Source organism: Hemitrygon akajei, chromosome 30, assembly GCF_048418815.1.
Source record: "Hemitrygon akajei chromosome 30, sHemAka1.3, whole genome shotgun sequence".
Classification (NCBI taxonomy): domain Eukaryota; kingdom Metazoa; phylum Chordata; class Chondrichthyes; order Myliobatiformes; family Dasyatidae; genus Hemitrygon; species Hemitrygon akajei.
The window spans coordinates 17,080,922-17,091,945 of record NC_133153.1 but is presented as its reverse complement, the minus strand read 5'-3'; the positions used below and the strand labels follow the sequence as shown (position 1 = coordinate 17,091,945).

The 11,024-nt window shown below is 34.5% G+C and overlaps 1 protein-coding gene across 2 annotated transcripts in view; it reads right to left on the bottom strand.

Annotated features, from left to right (window-relative positions):
- Positions 1-1,973: 1,973 nt before the first annotated feature.
- Positions 1,974-11,024, bottom strand: part of LOC140718839 (RNA polymerase II elongation factor ELL2) — a 106,245-nt gene continuing 97,194 nt past the window's right edge. For both annotated transcript variants that reach the window (XM_073033046.1, XM_073033047.1), the window contains exons 11-12: positions 9,749-9,793; positions 1,974-7,067 (exon numbers count right to left, since the gene is read on the bottom strand). In XM_073033046.1, the coding sequence (XP_072889147.1) occupies positions 6,957-7,067; positions 9,749-9,793 (156 nt within the window). In that variant the 3' untranslated portion in view covers positions 1,974-6,956. The remainder of the gene's footprint in view (positions 7,068-9,748; positions 9,794-11,024) is intronic.

Sequence of the window (11,024 nt, the reverse complement as noted above, 5' to 3'; positions counted from 1 at the left end):
AAACACCCAAAATTAGGGAAACTAATATTTGTCAATTTACTGGTCTGAATCTGATCCTGTGCAGTTTTTACTTCGAGACTGGAAACTTACAATGTTGGCCATTATCACCTCTCCCCAATCTGATAAATTGGAAATGCCTAAAATTATCACGGGGAACCAGAACATCGCGATGAGAGTGGCTGTCGTCGACCTCTGCACTCAGGTGATCGCTCTCTCTCTCTCTCGGTGGTGAGTTTGCTGCCGATTCTCGAGTCAGGGAAGTCGAAATAAAAAGCGACGGTTTGTCTCCGCTCTCGCTGTGGAAGGAGCGGTCTCCCTTGTTAGTGAGAGCGCCCGAGGGAGGTCAAATTGCTGGAATGGAGTTAGGTTTTGATGTACTATAGAGCATAGTCTCTCTCTGGGGGCTTTGCTGTTGCTTGCATGCTGGGTGGTGGGAATACTTATGCTTTCTGCTAGCCTAAATGGGTGGATTTGATGCTTTCTGTTGCTGCTTGTGCTTGGGAGGGGGCAGGGGTTTTGACGATCTTACGTTTTTTTCCGTCATTCATTTTTTTTCAAGGATGTCTTTGAAAAGCAAGAATTTCAGATGCTATATTGTATACATTCTGATATTAAATAGAACCATTATAAATATTTGTGATAAGGAACAGGCAAATTCAAGGAGAAATCGTCTACTGCAAGTAAACAATCCATCGCCTTTCTCTTTAATGAGTTGTCAGGTCACTTGTTCACAGGTTTGATCATATAATTTGCAGCTGCAAATTTAAAAATCAAGAATGCTTTATTAAGACATAATAGAACTTAGCCAAGAATAATACATTTAAAATTTGAATGCGTTTTAAAATATAGAACATTTTTCTGTAACATAATTTCAAATTTTCTGTCATTAAACCAGTGGTTAAATCTAGCTAGTTTCTATCAAAATATATGTGGCAAACAAATGCAAAACAGAATTATTCCCAATTCGCCATATTTATATGAAATAATTAGATTTGAATATTTGGAGAGGACAAGCTTTGAGAACAGTTCACATTAAACACAGGAAATCTTTTTATGCTCGCAATGCTAGTGTTTGTGTCCAATTGTGGCATTCCAATCCTGATTAGTAATACAGTCTTGTGTATTCAATAAAAATGTTACTAAATCACTTTCATCATAAATAAATAAACTTTGAATAATACTCTGAAAAATGTTTGAACTTGACAAACATCAAACGTAATTATATCCCAAATGCCAAATTCCAAACAATATTGATGGCAGATGAAACTATTAAAGCTGTGTTATAACACAAAAAAGCATAGGTGATTAATTGTCTTCAAGGTATGTTAACGAATAGAATCCAGGATGCCAGTAGAATGAAAGTTATCCATAACATTTGCAATATTTTCTGAAAGGCTCCGATGGTGTAATTTTTCTTCCAGAATGTTGTATAGTATAATAGTACTAAATAATATACTTTTAAAATTAGTTACATAGTTAAGATGAGCTGATTTTTGAATTTTTGAACATTAGATTCCCAATCCGATTTCTTTTTAAACTTGATTCAAATTACATGCTTAGGTGCAAGATTCCCAGGGATTGCCTAGTTAAGATGACTGAATGCTACCAAGCAACATTAACTTGCATATTAACAGGCACAAATTTTGCAAAACTGCATTCAATGCCCAAATTTGATTGATTATGGAAATACTCATTCTGTCATGAATGGAAGCGAAGGGATAAAAATAGGCAGTAGTGCACCTTTCTATCTAATGATAGCTACATGGAAAGCTATTAAACGGGTATGTTCAAAATCTGGAAAAGACCAACTTTTTGTTTTTTCAAGCTTTTCTGGATATCCTTAAGGGATTCATAAGTAAATACAAAGGTGGATGCAAACTAAACATTCTTCCACTGAATTGAGAGACTCAACCTAAGTGAAATGATTCTGAACAAAGAAACAGTGTGTGGTGTTAAAATTAAGAAACACTGGATAGCTGTTACCACTTTATTTCAGAATCCTGTAATTTTTCCACGTACAACAGACACTAGTTGTGCACTGAAATGAATCCAAAATCAACATATATTACATGTAAGCACACATTATATGTGAATGCTGAAACACAAATTGACCTTGAAACCATTTTAAACATGTAATTTGCAGTCTTTCTCCTAGTTTCTCATAGAACAATTAATTAAATATTCGTCAGTGGAAGGTGCAAAGATTTGGTAGAGATGTGAAAGGAATGTGACAGCAGTTTGCACTTGGGGAAAGAAAAACAGTAAATTGCTTTACTTAGGACATAGTGGCCCAGCGAAAAAAATGGAAAGCTTGGTTGTTTTTAAATAAAAAGGGATGGCAGAAACCAAGAAAATTTGGCAATACACCACCTTTTCCATGAGAAGGCTCAAAATGACATGAACGAAAACTGAGCAGCAATATAAAATAAGCTGTTGGACTGGAAGCCTGTGTTAACATGCAGTCAGCCACACACTTCGCTTGTAAATATAAGTTAGGTTCACAGTCCATTCAGTGGAGTATGCATATTTTAATGAGAAGGACCAAAACAGCTAGTAGAAAATGGCAAATTTATACGTATGTAAGTTAGTAAATCATTGTAAATGTACATGTTCTTTTTGCATTCTCTTTAAAGTATCAGTGCTGAATAATTTCATGAGAAACAGCCAAGAGGCTTGACAGGTACATTTCTATTCATTGATGGCATTTGTCTAAATGATTGATTTGTGGTTTACTTGTTTCTCTAGTTATACAGTTCCTTCCATCTAACAGCACAAATTTTCAACTCTGAATCCAACATAATGATTATTAGCTCACTAGCTTGATAAAGATGGTTAAATCCATAGCCTACAAAGGTAAGGGATAATCAGGAGAAAATCTGCAGATGTAGTTAATTTGGTATTAATCTAAATGAACAATGTTTAATATTTTGGCTCTTAAAGTTGCTGAGTGAAATTATGGGTTCAAGGATCACAGATAAAATTTAAGTAGATATTCCAGTGCAGATATGCTATCCTACATTTAGAAATGCAATTTTCAAAGTGAGATACTAATCCAGGATCTATACTGCTAAATCATATGGCTGTGGAAGATCTCAGAGAAGGACAAAAACCCCAAATGAATTCATTATAAATAAAATACTGGGCCATCACCACATGGCCATCTGAGGCTTGCTATGCCCAAAGTGGTAGTGATGTTTCTTACATTGAACAATAGATATACTTTAAAAGTAATTAAGCAGTGCAACAAACCTTTGGCCTGTTATATTGCAGATACATGTGCATGCAATTCACTTCCTGGATTGAATTCAACCTGGATCAATGTTAAAAGATTAGTTGTAGCTGAGGATGATTTAAGAACTGAATGTACATAGTGGATAAAATATTACTGGTGTTTTTAAGGAAGGAGAGAGCTGGATGGACATTTATATGACTGCATAAATTAAAGAATTTGAAGAACTCAAGTCTAAGTGGAATTAAAATGCAGCCTGCACACTCTACACAGTTCATTTCAAAATGAGACAGAAATATTAAAATTAGGAAAGATATGCTGCATAGGAAACAATTCAATGTAATTGCCAAAAGTTTCTGTTATGCAGCGTTCCAAAGCACTGTGCTGTCCCAAGCAATCAATGATGCAAAACTTGTCTTTGGTCCTGTGTTGAGTGCAACCACTAAAACTCTGAACTACATTTTGGTGCCCTGTATCTCTTATTATAGTTTCTGTCAACAGTATATCAGGCTGTAATGGATCACTCAGATTTTCAGCCAGTCTGTTACATTTCAAACATAATACATATATGATCCTTGTTTAAAAAAAAGGGCAGAACTTGAGATGATGTTATGAGATAAATATAAGCAATACCAGATCAACTCTCCACTGGAAAAAACTGATACTGAACTGAAATGTTGGGAAAACAACAGGCACCAGTATTAAAATTTGGAATTTTATCAAATAATTTTACATAGCTGGACTTCAATAACTCACAACTGCACTCTGAATTTATCTTGTATTTATGTTTTCCAGTAGAAGGCTTAAGAACAAATTGCACAGTATAAGAAACGTAAGATGAGACAGCATTAAAAGAAATTTAATCAAAAATGGTAACTGCTATATAAAGGAGTAAATTAGATTTTAGCTGCAGAATGTCAGGTGCGACATTCTTGCTCAGCATAGGTTACTTTATTTAATGCCAGTAAAGAGAAAGAGTCTTTCAACAAGCCATAATGACATTTACAAGGACAAGTAAATATAATCCATGGAGCTAGTTCCTCACTGTGAGGAATGGCAAGTTACAGCTATAATGCTGCTGGAAACACAAGATTATTTTTCACATGTACTACAAATTTATATGGAAATATCAGTTTTCACTATTAAATATTTAAAGCTGGAACTTAAGAAAATAAATGAACAAAGGTTGTAAGTAATGTGATACAGATTTCTTCACCTAAGGAAGTTCTGGAAGTAGACTTTGACTATGGCTTTTTGTTGCAAATTACTTAAACAGAGCCTTTGGTATGATATGAAATTCTGGATCTTTAAATACAGTATATTTTTAAATATTACACTCAAACTAGCAAAAAAATCTCTGGATAAAAATGAAAATCAAATTCTAAGAAGGCAGTTTTTAAACTTTTTCTTGAGTTAAATCTGTTTCCGTACAATATTTAAATAAACAAAAAAAATGTTTATAAACAATTAAACATATAATGCTGATGCTGCCAAAACTTGGCAGGTTAGGCACATCAGCTGAGACCACATCCCTTAATTCCATATAATCTTAGGCAGAAGCTGATTGTTTCCAATGTGTTCTGTGCAGGTGAAACATCTTTTAAGGTACTGTATATGTTAGGGTATTTAATATTAGGTGCAAATATGGTACAAATGGAGAGCAAAGGAAAAACAAATAATGAGGCTAATAATAGATGAAAGATGGTAGCTAACTGATGCTGTGTTGACAATTGCAGAGCTGCAAATAACTGAAAATTAATATTATCATCAGTAAAAAAGTGAGTGGCATACACACATGGGGGTTTGTTGCATGAATGTAACTGGATCACATATCCAAGCAACATTTATTCAGCCTTTTATAAACTTATATGCCACTTAAGTCTATTTCAACTTCCTACTGCAAAACATTGTTTACAAAAGAAAAACTAAACTATAGTGAAAGCCAAATTGGTTAACTCAAATCTTCACAGATAGCAACTTGTAATATTCTGAGAATACAGAACAGCAATAATAATTTTATCAAAGAAACAATAAAAAATTGCAAATTTGTATACCTAGTCAGTGGAAAAATGGAAAAAGCAGGAGCTAAAATATCATGTAACCACAGCATGGAATCCTGCTCCATCACAACAAGCAAATATTTGTACTTGATTTATTTATTCTGTGTCTTTGCCAGAAATTCCAAGATCTTCAATAATCATAGTTGTGTAGATAAACAAAATTCCAAAGATGCTTTGTTTTTAGATGGACAGTAATGTCAATATGCAATTTATAAAATAGCATCAGAATGGCTCTGAATATCTGGTGTAAATGTAAGGTTTCAGTGATATCCATACACATACAGTACAAGTAAGGGTGCTGTACGGTCACATCACCATACAAACTAATGAATAGTTTAAAGTATTTTATACTGTGAGTGTACACTATATGCAGTATACCAACCCTGAAGTGGATTCGACCAAAAAAAAAGGCTGTGCTAATGGAGGGGAGCCAGAATTTCACCAGTGTTTTAGAATTATACAGATAGTACATATTTCCCTATAAACAGTGCACACCTGTCAAATACAGACACCATTGTTACTTATTTCATATATACTATACTTAGCTCAGTCACCTAACAATTTAAAAACCACCCTGTTTTAATTGTGCAAAAAAGCAAAATAATTGAGCAAGAAATTATTTTGTACACAGATTTAGTTGGTGGACTGATGCATTAAATCAGTACACTTAATATCCAAATGTGTTTCCAAATAGTAAGGACAAACAAAAAATTCTACATCATACACTTTGTGCACTAGCCACACAATCTCAGAGTACACAGTAACTTCTGCAATAAACTTATATAAAATCTGGCTTTAATTTTGTTCCACAAATCAGTTATATATCATTATAATCCTCACATTGTTCTGAGATTGTTGAAAAATATATCTCTAGGGGAAAAAACTCTATATTGGGAAAAGTGTGAATATGGTGCATCTTGAATACATTCACTAATTTGTTTTTTTATTTGTGTGTAAATTTGTAAGAAATTTTGAACATATTTTAAAATACCTTACTTCACATACTTGTAAAGTGTTGGATCAAATAAATCCTTTCTTTCTGGCTAGTTTATCAGCAAACTAAGATAAAAGCAAAATTTTGCAGATAATTTACACTAGTGTTAATCTCAAGGAAGAAACAAAAACAAGTTAAGGCAATATTATTGTTAAATTGGTAGCCTTGTGTTAAATATCACAACAGTGTTGCCTAAAGGAATTAATATAAGAAATGTTAATCAAAAACAATGAATGCATGAACATAAACTGTATTCTAAATATTGGCCCCGCAGAAATGCATTACAGACTTAAGTTTTCTTGTTTAAAACTTATTTTAAGGCATCTTCAAAGAGAAGATAAATATTTTCCATGATATGACATTAATGTTTTTTGTTTTATGTAATACATATATACATTGCAAAAAATATATATATAAAAGATTGCAGTTTATGGCTCAGTTCAAACTGCTATAGGTCACAGGTAGTCAAAATTTGTTGCTAGCACTGATACAACTCAGTCCTTCATTGACAGATTTTACTCCAGGAATGGCAAACCCGCAATGGACAGAAGATTTCTTTTAACAGAAAAAAAATCTCCTTAAAGTTAGTTTCTAGAACCTTAAGTTTTCATTTGTGTCCAGAAGTAACTAAATGGTCTTAAAATTCCAAACAAGAAGCTCTTGTTATTGTAAATCATGATGGTATGTTGCTCTGATCATATTCTAAAATCAACTGCTTGATGTGAGACAGCTTTCGGTGCAGATACTCACAACGATCCTTCTCTTCCTGATAACTAGGATGAGCCTATTTCAAACAGGGAAAAATAACATCTATTTTATAAAACTGTCAACTGCATTTTTAATTACCCAAATTATGAATAATAGCTTGTTTGAAACAGTACTTAGAATCCATACTAATTTTGAAATGAAAAGTGATTCAGAAAAGCACAGGAAATCCAAAGCTGCTTTGAAGGTATTTGCTGTTATTCTCGTATTTAATTCAGAAAGCTTCTTGAACCAGCTCGTTTGACAAGAATATTGATAATCACAGTGATATAAAAATGAGGATGAAGGAAATGTATAAACAAGATTAGAGACTCTTAGATAGGTACATGGAGTTTAGAAAAAATAGAGGGCTATGCGGTAGGGAAATACTAAGCAGCTTCTAGAGTAAGTTACATGGTAGGCACAACATTGTGGGCCAAAGGGCCTGTAACATGCTGTAGATTTTCTATGCTCTATGTTTCTAAGATATTGAATAAATCAGGAGAAATGTATGTTGTGGACCATTGCACCAAATCTACCCAAAATTGAGAACAGTAAAGCAAGTACATTATAAAGAAAAGAGTGTTAACAGATCTATGTAAAATCACATCATTGCAATGCTTGTAACATTACAAGTATTAATATCAGTATTGTTACAGGTCATTCACCTTTAACGTTAACTCAGATTTTCTCTTTCCACAGATGCTATCTTATCTTTTGAGCATTTCTAGCATGCCATTTTTTCTAATTTCAGATTTCCAGCAACTGCTCTGCACCTCTCAGTTCCATTTATCCCCCTCTTTCTTATAGAGTAATATAGAACAGATATAGGCCCAGGACCCATGAGTACATGCTGAACGTAGTGCCCACCCAGCTATCCCAATTTCCTACTTTTGACATATATCCCTTCAAGCCCCGCCCCTTGATGTACCAATCTTAAATGATACTACTGTACCTGCCTCAATCAGTTCTTCTGGCAGATCATTAAATTTCCTCACCACCCTCTGCATGAAAAAGTTGTCCCTCAGGTCCCTTCTAATCTTTGCCCTCTCACCCTAAATCTACACTTAATGACCACTTTATTAGGTACCTCTGTATCTAATAAAGTGGCCACTGTGTGTACATTCATGACTTTCTGCTGCTGTAGCTCATCCAATTCAAGGTTTGAGATGTGCATTCAGAATCACTCTTCTGTACACCACTGAGGAAATCATGATTGAGCAGATCTGTTTGTAACTAGCAGAATAGAAAAAGGCAATGTATGTATGTGGATTTTCAGAAAGTCATTAAGAAATAATTAAGCAAAATTAGAGGTTCAGATTAGGAATTCAAATATAATATATCCAGGTTTACTGATGGTATAGACCTAGTTGACCATATGAAGAGGATATAGAGAAGCTTTAGGGGAAAATATACAGATTAAATTATTTGCTATAACATGGCAAAGGGAACATAATGTGGCAAAGTGTAAGGTAATGCACATCTTTTGGAAAAGATAGAAAGGTGCAGTATGTTTTAAATGGTGATAAGTTAAAAGGTGTTGGTACTCAAGAGAGACCTGTGTGACCTTGTACATACATTACTGAGAGCGACCATACAGATTCAGCAAGCCGACTAGGAAGGAAACTAGTGTTGGTCTTTATGACAAGAGAATTCAAATATAGGAATTGAGACATTTTGTTCCATTTATATATAGTCCTGGTGAGAGTACATCTGAGACACTGTCTATTCTCCCTACCTGGAGAAGGATGTATTTGTGATAAAATGATTAGCAAAGGTTCTTCAAATTAATTCCTGGAATGGCAGGTGTATCATATGAGAAAAGATGGCTTACTCTATGTCTGTACTCTCTGGAGTTTAGAGAAAGAAGACAACATTTTAAACTGTACCAGATCGATTTTGAGGATTACCTCCCGTACCTAATAATGAATAACAAAGTGGCCATTGAGTGTATGTTTGAGGTCTCCTGCTGCTGTAGCCCATCCAATTCAAGATCTGATGTGCATTCAGAAATGCTCTTCTGCACACCACTATTGTAACAAGTGGTTATTTGAGATACTGTCACCTTCCTGTTAGTTTGAAACAATCTGGCCATTCTCCTCTGACCTCTCTAAGTAACAAGGCATTTTCGCACAGAGAACCAGGATCCTAACCTTCCAGACCAAACTACAATCTAGGACTATTCTCAAACTGCTCTTATTCTTCCTGTTTACACTCTATAGGTGGAGTAGGATTAATTAACTAGTATTCTTTTCCCTCTGTTGGATGATATGGAAAGCAATTGTATAAACTAAATAACCATGGTCTCCATCCTACAACTCTCTTCAGCTCTCTGTTGCTTTAAACACATTTGTTGTCTCCCCTCCCCCCTCTTTTCCAGTTCCAACCAATGATTGTTAACCTCAAACATTAATTCTACATCTTCCTTCACAAATTCTGCCTGGCCAGCTAAGTTTTGCCTGCATTTTTGTTTTTATTTAACAATAAAAACAATAACTTACAAAATAACCATATCACAACACTGCCAGGAAAATACTAGTGTCATTGTTATGTGGTTCTCTTAAGGAGTTAATAGGTATCTTCTAGTTGAAAACTTAAGAAATCAGCAACAAAATAATATGGTAACCATATGCTTGTAATGATGACTGATGATACAAAACATGTCTAAACTACTAAAATCTGTCAAACATTAAACTTCTTCAATTCTGAAAAATAACCTACCTTTTTAAATTTCCTATATTCTTCAAATATTTGATCCTCTGCCATCTGAAATGCAATATTATAAATTTAACAACTTGAAGTTAATTTTATTTAACCATTAATTGATCATTGGAACTCTTAAGACTGATGAAGTATGAAACAATCCTTTACCATTTTGCATTATGAATTCACAAGGCTAAGATTGGCTTAAACGAGATGTTAAAATGATTTTGCAGACAGTTCACAGAGCATACATGAAAATACATTTAAGCACAGATTACAATAAAAATGGAATAGTTTTTCTTACTATATTAACTTGAATAAAAATCTCAATTTGTGTTTTTCTAAATCTATCTAAAATATGGGAGGACAGAAATTCTCTTGTGCACAAAAAATTAAGTATAAGCATCCACTGCAATGGTTTCTCTTTCAATCCCAGCTATTGCCTCAGGATCTACAGTAGTTCACAACTGTTATTATTTACATGGCATTTCTTGGTGACATTACCTGAAAACTAACTAATCAGTTGTCACGTGCAATGCCAGCCATCTCTACCCTTACCGTAACTTTTCTTGACCCTTTTATTGCCACTAAATTATGAGACATTCTCGCTTGAATCTAATATTGGATGAAGAGAAATTTCCTTTGGGGAAATCAAGTTAGTTGCTTCAGTCCTCTTAACAAACTTCATTCTCTAATTGCCAACTTCACCGTTTTCTTTGTTAACTGCCTGGAACAAAAGCAATTTGTTTGTGATCTTGACATCACATATGAATGACAATAAACTTGGAACTTGTTTCCTGGTCATCAATAAGACTGTATACTTCTATCTTAATAACTTTATTGATCACTATCCCCACCAGTTTATGCCCACGTTTCTGTTTGCTCTTTCCAAAGTACCCCTGTCATCCAAAGATCTGCAACCTGGGTCTTAAACTGCATTTAACTCTTTTTGGTTCCCAGTTAAGCAGTGCCTCAATTCCAAAAATCTCACCCATATTTTCAAATTTCTCCATGGCCTCACAGCTCCTCAGATCTATAACATCCTCACACCATAAAATGCACTAAGGTTTCTGTGGTGAACTAGATATACCTGTCTGACTGCTCCTGTGGCTCCTCCCAAGACCCTGCTGACTGCCCCTGTGGCTCCTCCCACAGACCCCTGTATAAAGGCGACTGTGGCCTGCTGCTCTCCCTCATTTTCCCCAGGATGTAGTGTTGTTCTTCAGTCAATAAAAGCCGATATCTCACTTCCTAAGTCTCGGCGTGAGTTATTGATGGTGCATCAATTTTATTG